General features: G+C 52.9%; 1 protein-coding gene across 4 annotated transcripts in view; it reads left to right on the top strand.

The window, feature by feature from the left end:
* Radil (Rap associating with DIL domain) overlaps positions 1-7601 on the top strand; it is a 54721-nt gene extending 47120 nt beyond the window's left edge. For all 4 annotated transcript variants that reach the window (XM_051205531.1, XM_051205532.1, XM_051205530.1 and 1 more), the window contains exons 9-15: positions 96-268; positions 3763-3913; positions 4843-5033; positions 5368-5710; positions 6512-6651; positions 6940-7079; positions 7210-7601. In XM_051205531.1, the coding sequence (XP_051061488.1) occupies positions 96-268; positions 3763-3913; positions 4843-5033; positions 5368-5710; positions 6512-6651; positions 6940-7079; positions 7210-7315 (1244 nt within the window). In that variant the 3' untranslated portion in view covers positions 7316-7601. The remainder of the gene's footprint in view (positions 1-95; positions 269-3762; positions 3914-4842; positions 5034-5367; positions 5711-6511; positions 6652-6939; positions 7080-7209) is intronic.
* The last annotated feature ends 5027 nt before the right edge of the window (positions 7602-12628 follow it).

Genomic DNA, 12628 nt, shown 5'->3' with positions numbered 1-12628 from the left:
TTGGAAACTGAGATGGGGTGTTGGGGTGGCCTGTAGAGGGAGGGTGTGCTTCGGGAACCCTGGTGTGTGGGTCTTATCCTTTCTTCCCTCTCCAGGGCCCTCTCTGAGTTGCTTCCATTGGCCCAGGGGTGTCCAGGCCTGCGCCCGCCTACAGCAGTTCCTCGAGTGGGCCAGGAGTGCTGGGCTGGGAACACCAGCTGAGCATTTCTTCCGGAAGCTCTCTTGCACCCTGCATTTGCTGGCCACTCCCAGTGCTCAGCTTGTCCAGGTAGGAGAGCACAGGGAACACATGCAAAGAAGGGCATGTGACTCTAGAGCCGCTGCCTTACAAATCAAGTTAGGGTGGCCTGAACCCTGCACCCAGAAAATCTCACATATTCCCTAGGTTACTCATGGAGTTGCTTAGCTCCTCAACTGTCCCCATCCACACCGGGCTGAGTAATCTCATAGGTGTCTGTGGGCAGTCCCTGGGCCCTGCACTGGTTACTCCGTGTGGCAAAGGGCATTCTGCAAGTGTGATCAAGATGAAGGACCTGAAGAGAAGGGCATGACCTATGTCCCTCACTGGGCCCGTCTAATCAGACAGACCCATAGAGTGGGCCAGATAGTTGGGTGTCAGGAGGGAGAGGGCTCAGCTCACAGTGGCTGCTGTCAAGAGCCTGGGAGTTTGGTGGAAGCTGGGACAGTCCCAGCCCAGCCATCCCAGAAACACAGCCTCATTCCCGTGGCCCTGAGGAACTGAACTCACAACAGATGTGAGGAAGTAGTTCTTCCTCTAGAGCTGTGGTCCTCAACCCTCCTAATGCTGTGGCCCTTTCACACAGTTCCTTATTGTGCATGACCCCAACCATAGAACTATTTTTATTGCTACTTCATAACTGTACTTTTGCTGCTGTTATGAATCGTAATGCAAATGTTTTTGGAGATAGAGGTTTGCCAGAAGGGGTCACAACCCACAGGTTGAGAACCACTGTCCTAGAAACACCCCAGTCAGCCCTGCAGGACTGCACACTTGAATTGCTTCTTCCTTGAGTTCATGGTCTTCCACCAGAGCAACAGGAAACTCCCTCCTGCTTCCTCCTCCTCCCTCCTCCCTCCTCCCTCCTCCCTCCTCCCCTCCAGTCTTGCTACCCTCTTCCTCAGAGCATCTGTCCCGGTGGCTAATGGAAGCTTTGCAATGATTCCTTCTCCTATGTGGACCTCTGGCCTCATCCTGAGATGGTGAACATCTTCAGGGACGGGGGTGGAGCATCCCTCATTAAATCTGCCCTCTGTTGCCCAGGGACATGAGTTCAAAGCTCCCTGGGTAACATGGCCACATTGTCAGCCTCAGGCAAAGCCCTGGGCAGGCTTGGGACAGCCAGCTGATCAGAAAGAGTGGTCCCAGGCGTGGTGGCTCATGCCTGTAATCCCAGCACTCTAGAAGCAGAAACAGGAGGGTTGTTGCAAGGCTGAGGCTACTGGACCACATAGTGGGTTCCAGGCCAGCCTGAACTACATGTGGAGATCTTATCTTTAAAAAGTTGTAAAAAAGGAAAAAGCTATTCTTCCTGCAGCTTCACACCTGTGTCTCAGCACCACTGATGTTGATGACGGTGGCTGCTTTACCACTGAGACCCTGCTGCCACCCCCAGCTGCGCAGCAGTCTGAGTGGGCAGCACGGTACCCCACCCCTTCTGTGGAAAGCAAAGCTGAGGTCACACAGGGAGTGTGCAGGGGAGCCGTGGCTCCAGACGTGGCTCCTCATGTTCTTTGTCTGCTCAGCAAGTATTGAAAATGTCCTCTGTTAGGAACTGTGCGTGTACAATTTCATTTCTTTACTTATTTGTGTGTATGTGTGTGTGCCCGCATACTTGTGCACAGTGAGTGTAAGGAGTTCAGGGGACAGCTGGCAGGAGGCTGCTCTCTGCTCCCACCGTGGAACTCAGGCCAGTAAATGTGACCAAGAGCCTTTTTTACCTGCTGCTGAGACATGCCACCAGGCCCAAGGGAAGTGTGATTTACATGAAGTCCCCTGGGACTGGAGTTAACTGCTGGTTGTGAGCCGTGTGACCTGGGTGCTGGGAACTGACCTTGGATCCTCTGAAAGAGCAGCAAGTACAATTAACTGCTGAAGCATCGCTCCGGCCCCATTAATTAAATACTATATTTATTTATTGTGTGTGAGTGTGTGTATGGGCAAGTGTATATTTGGAGCTCAGAGGACAACTTGCAGGAGTTGGTTCTCTCTGTCCACCATGTGGGTCTTGGAACTTCCACTCGGGTCATGGGGTGACAGGCGCTTTTACTGGCTGAGCCATCTGGCTGGTTCAGGACCCTGGTCTAAATAAACAGAACCAAGCAAGAGTTCTTGCAAATTAAAACTACAGGCCCAGTGGAGGGGTAGGAAGTTAAGAGCGAAGGAAATCTTCCCCAAACACCAGAAAGAGGAGCAGGGAGGAGGAGTAGGGAGGATGTGATTCATGGCTGGTTCCCTCCCTGACAACTGAAGGGTTGGGGGGCAAACCACAGAATTGGGAAGGAGACAGAAAAAAGAAACATCCCCTTCCCCTGTGAGTTCTGGGCTCGGGGTGTGTGTGGAGGGGCTGCCAGCAAGGGTGTGGCCCTGGGATCAGCTCCTATCCCTCCTCTAGCAGCCCTGCGGGTCTGGCTGTCCCTGGGGCAGACTCTGGATAGCCCAGGAGAATCAAGTCATGGAGAGAGAGAGGAAGAAAAGGTAGAAAAAACGGAGCCAGAGAAGCTGGTGGTGGGAGGCAGCAGTCTGGCCTTACTCTGACCCCAAGGGACTTTACCAAGAGTTTTGGCACCATGGACAGGGACAACCTAGCGCCTCCCAGGCAGACTAATACAAGATAAAGGACTCTTGAGACTGGGAAACCTTTTGTTTGTTTGTTTCTTGAGACAGGGTTTCTTTGTGTAACAGCCCTGGCTGTTCTGGAACTCACTTTGTAGACCAGGCTGGCCTTGAACTGAGAAATCTGTCTGCCTCTGCCTCCTGAGCACTGGGATTAAAGGCATGTGCCACCACCAGCTGGCTGAAGGGAGACTTCTTAAGAATTAAGAACCCACCTGGAAGTCTGAAATCTACCTCTAAATTCTGCAGCCCAGAACCCTGCAAGCAAGGAGAAACTTCCAGCGTAAAGTTGCTGTCGCTGTCCCCTGGGCTTTTGTCATGAGGCCATAGAGGGCCTGTGCCACTGTACAACACAAGGGATGAGGGAGAAAAAAAAAAAAAAAAAAAAAAGGTGCCAGGCTGGGGAAGGAGAAAGGGTGACCAAATGGCTAGCTTGGCTGTTGTTGGAGGACCACATTTCTGCTTTTGTTTAACTCCCGATCCCCCCCCCCCGTCGTCAGCTCCCGAGAGTGCTGGGATTAAAAGTGGGCACCACTCTGCCTGGCTGTCCGTTTGTTTTGTCCTGACCTCAGTCAGGTCGCACAGCACCTAGATGAAGCTGTTTCTGCCGTTCACAGACATACATGCTTTCTTCCTTCTCTCCCTTGCTCCTCTCTCCATCTTCTTGGGCTTCTTGAGCCAGGGTCTGTCTTTGTGTCCCAGGCCAGCCTCATCACTGTGGATAAGGTGCCAGTGTGGCTTCTTCTCTTCCATCCTCTCGCTGACTTTCCTGCTGTCTGCACTGCCCCGCCCGCCCGCCCACCCCTGGAGTGAGAAGACCAGGGGGCAGGGGCTAGAACCCTGTCAGGGGAAGGCAAGGGACTGCCTCATGCACCTGGAGGCCTTTGACCCTATCCTCTTGTCCCCAGATGAGCTGGGCCACCCTGCGGGCCACATTCCCTGCCCTGAACCCTGCTCAGCTGCACCGGCTGCTTACTCAGTACCAGCTGGCCTCTGCCATGGGCCCTATGAGTGCCTGGGAGCCAGGAGCTCAAGACAGCCCTGAGGCCTTCCAGTCAGGTAAGCCTTCCCAGCAGCCAAGCTTTGGGCTGAGGTGGGTGGAGTGGGTGGGGAGACTCCCAAGCTCAAACTCAGGGAAGCCCCAGAGCAGCCCACTGAGGTGGGAACACAGGAGCCCCGTACTCCCTGGCATCCCCCCCCTCAGGACCCTGCTATGCCCCCATCTCAGAGGGCTTCAGACTGGGGCCTGACTCGCACCTAGCTGGTCAGGACATGAATGGCAGGGTGGATTTCAAACCCTTCTGGAGACATTCCTCAGCTCTGAGCACATGTGCTGTTTACACACAGGCACATGGGCATGCCCTGGTGTTGCACTGGAGGTATATACATGTGTATATATATGTATGTGTACATTTCAGTTTGTAAGTTATACACATCTTCCTTCATAAACCTGTGTTCGCAGTGTGTAAACAGAAAGTGCAGGCTGGTAAACAGTAGGCTGTGGTGTGCATAAGGGCTTCATCACAATCTTCCTGTCACCTGCCACCGCTGACTGACCTGGGCCCCGAGGATGCCTCTAAATGGTGCTCTTGGCCCCACCTGGTCCCATTGGATCCCTCCCAACTTACTAATCTAATCAGTGGCAGAACATTCCCCCAACCCCATGCACCAGGCTCTGTGCTGGGAGCTCAGAAATGGCATCCCAGAAAGGTTCCTGCCTCCATCCTCATCCAGGACCTGCACATAATAGCATCCCTGTATCCTAATGATACATGTACGTGTGGGGGGGGGTGGGTGTATGGGTGTGTGTATGTATGTGTGGGGAGGGGGTCTGCTCAGTCTAGACAGCCCAGTCAGGATTCTAGAGAGGCTAGGCTGGGACTCATCCTGCTGAGGCCTTGCTGTCTTATGTCCTCAGTGGGTGGGTGAGGACCTGTGATGGAGGGAGTAGAGGTCAGGTCCCAGCATCCCTACTCACTCCACTGCAGAGGACATCTTGGAATCCTATGAAAACCCACCACCCATCGTTCTGCCGAGCCAGGGCTTCCAGGTTGACCTGGAGGCAGACTGCCTGGCGGACAGCATCTATCAGCACCTGCTCTACATCCGCCACTTCCTGTGGGGACTGCGGGGCCAAGCCAACCCTGAAAGTGGGCCTACCCAGCCTGAGGGCATTGAGGTAGGGTGGGGCAGGGTTGTTGGTAGGGAGGAACTGGGTCCCTCAGAGCAGCCTGTGGCTTGTAGCCATGAACTGAGATAGCCTTCCCTTGACCATCAGCAGAAGCAGGCACAGGTTGTCTAGAGTGGGCTGGGGGATGCAGTGGGTATGACCAAGAGATGGCGGGGCTCCATTTGAGGTGAAGGTTTGCAAACATCTTTACTTACTCTTTGTGCCTGGCATAGCCTGGCTGGACCCGTATCCTCTAGGGTGATTGTCTGTTTTCTCTGCAGGGAGGCACCACAGGCGCCTAGCCCATCCGCTTTCTGGGCCTCATGTGCTCTTCTCTTCCCAGGGCCTGTACCACACCATTCCTGAGGGCCATCCGGAAGGCCATGGCTGCCCCCTGGCTAACAGGGACCCAGGCAGAGGAGCTGTTGAGACTGCCCCTGCCCATTCTCTTTCTGTCACTGGAGCTCCCTGGACACAGGGCTCCCTCGGAAGGCAGCCTACCCGAAGGGGCTCCCAGGCTGGCTCTCTGCACACTGACTCCTCCTGCCTGCTCACTCCTCCAAGCACACCGCTGGGCCAGGAGCCTGGAGGCCCCACCTGGCCAGAGCCCAGTGGCCTCTGTGGAAAAGCACTCCTTGAAGGGCAAAGGAATGGACCAGGTGGTCCTCCTGGTGTGGCTCTAGAAGGTGAGGCCTGGCAGGCTCAGGCCTGGGTAGCAAACCCTACTTGCGGTCTCCTTGGACTGTCCTGTCAGCCATGGCTGACCCTTAGCGTCTGCTCGGGGCCAGTCAGGGCAGGTGGGTGTTCATGCACTTAGGTCTCCTACTCAGGGACAATCAATCTGGGCATGCGGCTGCCTGGACACCTAGGTCTGAGCACATCCAGATGCATATGTGTGCACAGTGAGGTCGGCCTAGCCCCACGAGGACTGTCATCACTGTATCCTTGATTCTCCATCAAATCTGAAGGCATCCTCTCATTGGGCACTTAGTGGAGCAGGACAAGGCAATCTGCTTGCTCAGGTTCTGGGGCTGGGACTCGGGACTGTCCTGAGATCCCCACTCAGACACAAGCTCTGTTGAGAGGCACAGGGCCTCAGGGCAGGCCCCTGTTAGTCTGGGGCTTGAAGCAGAGTCTGGACACAGTGGAGGCTTCACGGAGGATGGACTTACAGTGGCACCCTGGTGGAGTGGGGAGTGGCGCAGTGGAGGTGGTGAGGAGGCTAGACTGCCCGACTGTGTGCATTGGATCCATGGCCTCTGGAAAACAGCTGGCCTTGGGATAACGTCCTGCTGAGTTGGTCCGTCCCTTCCCCGGACTTGCTGTCATGTTCTGTCCAGCTGACATCTTCCTGGGGCTCCAGGAGCATTTGACATGCGTTGACATATAGGACATCTCTGTGTCCTCCCAGAGGCCACCTATGGGAGTGAGTGCCGGCATCCAATCCCACTGACTCCTTATCCGTGCCCCCTTCTCTGTCTGCCCAGGAGACACTGTTCAGGCTGCTACTGAAGCTCCTGCTGAAGCCTCCAGCCCCAGCTCCAGTGCAGAGGACTTCTGCTACGTGTTCATGGTGGAGCTAGAGCGAGGCCCCTCGGGGCTGGGAATGGGCCTAATTGATGGGATGGTGAGGACCCCTGGACTTGAGTCCTCTCCTCTCACTCTCGTAGACCCTTCCTCTACAGTGTGGCCATGGTCAGGGCCAGTTGTGAGTGCCTGGAATGTCTCATGGGCCTGCCTTTGGGAGCACTGATGGGGCCTAGTGCTTCCCTGTGGGACACACAGGAACCATAATTTGTGACCTGGCTACCTAGCTCCAGGCATGTTCCTAGGGAGGGCTGTGTGGTGCTGGATCTTTGCTGGGGAAAGCATGTGTTAGCAGTAGCAGCATCCTGAGGACCCTGCTTCTTCCCAGCACACACCTCTGGGGGCCCCAGGACTCTACATACAGACCCTGCTTCCCGGGAGCCCCGCAGCATCTGATGGGCGGTTGTCACTAGGAGACCGAATCTTGGAAGTGAACGGCAGCAGTCTAATGGGTGTCAGCTACATGAGGTATGTGCCACATCTGGCCTGCAACAGAGGATTACCTGTGCGGTGGGGTGGGGGCCTGGGAAGGGAGAGGCAGAGAGTGGGGCCTGCTGCTGGCTCCTCTGCACATTTCCACCTCTTTCCATGATTTCAGGGCAGTAGATCTGATCCGACATGGAGGCAAGAAGATGCGATTTCTGGTTGCCAAGTCTGACGTGGAAACAGCCAGAAAAATCCACTTCCGCAAGCCTCCTTCCTAATAGACCAAAGGACCCGTGCCCCCAGCACCTGCTTCCTGTATCCCCAATACCCTCTCCCCGTAAGCTTCACACTCCCCAGTCCAGCCAATCCTCAGTTTTTAAGTTGACTGAGTGAGTCCATATATTGTGGCCTCACGTTGAGGACACCTGTTGATAGTGTACATCTTAGTGTATATTTATTTATATGACAGATGACACTAAGTTGTGACATTTCCTACAGAGCTTTTATGTTTAAAGACTTTAATGAAGAATTGAGATTCAATAAACTATCTTTGGTATTCTTACAGTGGGGATACAGGATCTGCATCTGGTACACTACATGGTGGGCAACACTGAGGGAAACCAGTGCTTCTTGTGACCAAACCTTCTTGTGCAGCCAGCATAGGAGAAACTGGATGGACCTAATATAGATTGTGATGGATGTAGTTCTCCACTGCCTCTGGTTCTGGGGATTAGACTCAGGGCTCTTGATGTATTAGGCAGGTGCTCTACCACTGAGCCACAGCCCAGCCCCTCACTGGGGGAGTCTAGGCAGGGGCTCTACCACTGAGCCTTCAGCCTTCAGACTCTCTTTTTGTATTTTGTTTTGCGGTAGTCTCACTGAGTTGCCCAGCTTGGCCTTGCTCTGTAGCCCAAGCAGACTGAGTTTTCTACCTTCCTGCCTCAGCCTCCTGAGCAACTGCAATTACAGGCCTGCCCCCCCCCCAAGCTAGGCTAGGGATGGGATTATTTGATTGGCCCTCTACTTCAGGTCTGTATCTCCTTTGCAGTCAGGAAATAAGAAACACAAGTCAGTGAGGTTCTGTCTTTTGGTCCTTTCTTTGAGACTGGGTCCAGGCTGGCATGGAATCTACTATGGAGGAGTCAGCACAGGGCAGCTCCCAACCCACTACAGTCTTGTTTCAGCCACCCGAATTGTGGGCTTGTAGTGGTACCCCTGTGACTGTCTCCATCATTTAATATCACATTGCTTAGTGTCTCCCCAGAGAAAGGGATCTACAGGCCTGGAGAAAGGCTAGATGATTGAGCCGACGTCTCCTTGGGCCCAAGCCAGCCTTGAGCCTTCTCCCCCTGCTCAGAATGACCTCTACTGGTCCTCACTTGTCACTGATCACAGAGGCAGGAGGTTGAACACTAACACTAAGCTGGAGGCCCAGGATTTTCTTCCCCAGGCCACATCCCTTTATACTGTTGGGAAGCCAGCCTCCTTCTCCAGCCAGGGTCTGGGAGCAGCTGACACATACCCACACTGCGTGTGAACAAACTTGGCCTGGCTGGATACCTCCGGCAGGGTCAGCAGCTCTACCGTGTCCTCAGTGTGCACAACGCTAGTGAGAGGACTTGGCCAGGTCCTCATCTTTTAAGAGTTTGGGAAATGGGCCATGTGTGTGCACACGTATGGAGGTGAGGGGAAAACCTCAGATGTCAGCCCTCACCTTCCACTTTGTTTCAGACAGGGTCTCTTGTTGTTTGCTGCTGCATGAATTTCTGTCTCATTGTAGGAACATGATGATTAGACACGTGCTACTGTTGCTGGCTTTATGTAGGTTCTGGGGACTTGAACTTAGGTCCAAATGCTTGTATGGCAGGGGCTTTACCCACTGGGCTCTCTCTGCAGCCCAAGGTCCTTATATTTTTAACAGGAAGAGAGACTGTGGGGACAAGAGAGTCCCAGTCAGCTGCAGACCCTCCTCACATGAAAGGGATCTTTGTGCAGGGGACAAAGTTGCTCTCGTGCTTCTCCATGCTGCCCCCTCCTGGTCGTCCTGCAGAGGTGCAGAGCATCTGCTGCAGGCCCTTTCCAGCTGCTGCTGTTGCTGCATGTTTCCACCCAGCGTGGATAGGCAGCCACAACTCGAAGGTGCCCAAGATGCTGGGATAAAGTGTACTTAAAAAAAAAAACAAACAAAACCTTACTACGCTTTTATTGGTTTATTTTGTGTGCACGGAATGGAGTTGGTGAGATGTGCAGGTATATACCATGATGTGCATATGGAGGTCAGAGGACAACTATGGAAGTTAGTTCTCTGCACCAGGTAGGTCCTGGACTTCAACTCAGGTCTGCAGGCCTGGCATAGGAGCCTTTACCTGCTGAGTCAGCACCTTGCTGCTTCCCCCCCCCCCCCCAATCTTTTTTGTCCAAGATTAAAAAAAGACTTACATGTGCGTGTGCACGTTTGCATGAATTTCTATGTAGCATGCACATTCAGGGGCCCATTGAGGTTAGAAGAGGGTGCCATATCTACAGCTGGAGTTCCATGAAGTTGTCAGTTGCCATGTGGTGCTGGGAACCAAACCCAGGTCCTCTGCAAGAGCAATAAGCTCTCTTAACCACTGAACCATCGTCTCTTCAGTCTCCTGCCCCTAAAAGTAGTGGCTTTTAGGCAAGTGATGACTAGGGGCGCACAGGGGGACTGGGTATCACCAATATGGCCATTCTGATGCAGGATGGTGGGCTCCTTCATGCTTATTGTTATCTAGTAATCAAAAGAAACTATCTCCAATTAACAACCATTCAAAAAGGAAAAATTAGCTTCTCAAGACAGTCTCATTGTGTATACAAATCACAGTTGCTTAACACCAACTCACTATTTTGAACATTTTTTGTTTCATATTGCTTTACTTGGGCTCCCCCCTCCCTGCTCTTACCGGTTTCTCTGTGTGTGCACATGTGTTTCCCTGCTTTCTGTAAAGTATTTTTTATTTGTCCTTTTTATTTGCCTGTTTTCCTTCTTGTTTTGAGACAGGGTTTCTCTGGGTAGCCCTGACTGTTCTGGAACTTGCTATGTTGACGGGGCTGGTCTCAAACGCATAGAGATCCACCTACCTCTGCCTCCTGAGTGCTGGGATTAAAGGCCACCACCATCAGGCTACCTGTTTAATTTCTTTTTAAATTTTGTTTTATGTACTTTTATGTTTTGCCTGCATGTATGTCTGTGTGAAAGTGTCAGATCTTGGAGTTACAGACAGTTGTGAGCTGTCATGTGGGTCCTGGGAATTGAACCCAGGTCCTCTGGAAGAACAGTCAGTGCCTTTGACCTCTGAACCATCTTTCCAGCCCCCTGTTTAGTTTCTTAATGGAAAGAAATTATGTGGAGTTGGAGAGGGAGGTGGGAGGAGATAGAGAGTGGAAACTGATCAGAATAAACTGTATGAAAACAACTATCTTCAATAAAAAATAAAATTATTTTTGAAAAGGGTGGTTTGATGAGAGGCTCAGCAGGTAAGAGTACTTGGCTGCAGAGCCTCATGACTCGAGGACAGACTGACTCAATTGTTGTCTGACCATCACGAATGCTCTGCTGTGGCACATGTGACCACCCCTCCCAAATAATATATAAGAAAAAAAATTTAAATTAGCTGGAGAATAACTGAGTAAACACCCTACATTCATGCACACACTTGCACACACATGTGCACATACAATCATACCACACACAAAACACATGGTATGTGTGCACATGTGTTGTCAAGCATTTCTGTGAAAGATTGATTGTAACCGTGCTGAAAGCAGATGTAACTATGTAAAAGCTTCACGGCCCCAGGAGTGCCTGGGAGCTTGCAGCCCAGGCCAGTCCTGCCCTCTAGCCAGGTGAAAGTGGGAAAAGCCACTGCTCACATGTGAGCCCACCCACACTGGCTTGCCTATGAGAGCAGAGTAGACGGCCCAGCCCCTGCCATCTGAGTAGGCACTTGGCTTTGGCTGGTGCCCACCAAGAAGAAGGCAGTGCGTTCTCAAACGCCTCCGCCCTTGTTCACGATGGCATGGCTTTATCAGCTGTGTGCAGCACACAGTGGAGGCTTCCTATCTTTGCTCTTGACTATGAAGGATGCCAGTGTGCAGGGCTGGAGAGGTGGCTCAGTGGTTAGAGTACTGGCTGCTCTTTCCAGAGGACCTGGGTTCCATTTCCAGCACCCACACTGTGGCCTGTAACTCTGTAACTGCAGTTCCAGGGGTCTGATGCCCTCTGACCTCTGCATTCAATGCATGCACATGGTACACTGACATACATGCTTGCCAGATACATGTAAAATAAAAGGTTGATTCTTAAAAACCCGCCTGTGTTCCTGACCAAAGAGCATGGCAAATGCCATTTCTTCTACCCTTGCTCTAGGGGTGGCCGCCCTCACAGGGTACAGGTGGCACAAGGCAGACACAGTGTGGGTCACCCTGAGCACATTTGTCCAGGCCCAGCCCAGCTTAGGGAGGGGCTTTCAGCAGGGCACAGCCGGTCTAGTGGCAACAAGCAAAGGTTTTCCTGAACATGAACCTGGATATAGGGCCCACGTGGGCTGTGGTATGTGGCCTGGGTAGGAGCACCCCATATTGCCACAGACCTCAGCTGCAGCCCTAAGCCTATTTTTCTGTAGAGAGCTCTGGCAGACATAGGGAGAGGAGTATAAAGCAGAGCCCAGAAGCAGAAAGGAAAGGATCAAAGGCCTGCCCAGCAATAGGCTAAAGGCAAGGGCGCCCTCTAGTGGCCATGTGCTGTCAGCATCTGAGCAGCTCCTGCTATGAGGTTGGTTCTCTGGGCTCAGCCCAGCCGAGGGCGCAGGGAAACTGCAGAAAGGCTCAAGCAGGGCCCTGCAGCCATGAGCTTCAGCAGGAAGCCTGGGTGCTTCTGTGCAGGACTGCAGGAGCACGTCGGGGTGCTCTGTGCCTCCCCACACCCTGAAATCACGAAGCAGCATAATCAGGCCACACCTGGGGACACTGCATCCTCATGAGCAGGGGATTTTACTCAGCTTTTAAAATGTCTTGTGTGCCCAAGAAGGCATAGCATGTCTTCTGGGGGTTGTTTCTTGCCTTCCACCTTGTTCTCCTGCTGCTCTGCAGACCCCGAGCTAGGAGGCCTGTGAGCTTTGAATCGATGTTGTCACTGCAGGTGTGCACACATCACAGCACCTGGCTCTTCACCTGGGATCCAGGGGTCAAACTTGGGTCATCAGGTTTATATGTCAAAGCCTTTGATGTGCAGTCATCTTCCAAGCTCAATTTCTTCTGTAGCCTAGGCTGCCCTCCAAATTGCTGCATAGTCAATGATCTTGAACTTCTGATCCTCCTGCCTAATTACAGGTGTGCACTACAATACCTGGGCTACGCTGGGCTTTGTGCAGGCTGAGTAACACTGCATTGGCTGAGCTATAGCCTCAACTCCTGAGCATGTCACTTCTGTCACATCCAGGACACTAAAGCTAAACAGGTAAACCAGGGATTTCCCTCTACATAGGGCAGGGTGGGAATGGCTCCAGGCCATGCTCAAGCTCCCTGCTTACCTCTCAGTGTGAGCGAGGAGGGCAGAGAGATCTCAG

The sequence above is a fragment of the Phodopus roborovskii genome, unplaced genomic scaffold, assembly GCF_943737965.1.
Source record: "Phodopus roborovskii unplaced genomic scaffold, PHOROB, whole genome shotgun sequence".
NCBI classification, from domain to species: Eukaryota; Metazoa; Chordata; class Mammalia; order Rodentia; family Cricetidae; genus Phodopus; species Phodopus roborovskii.
Note: the sequence above shows the minus strand (reverse complement) of the source record. Positions and strands in the feature narration are given on the sequence as shown.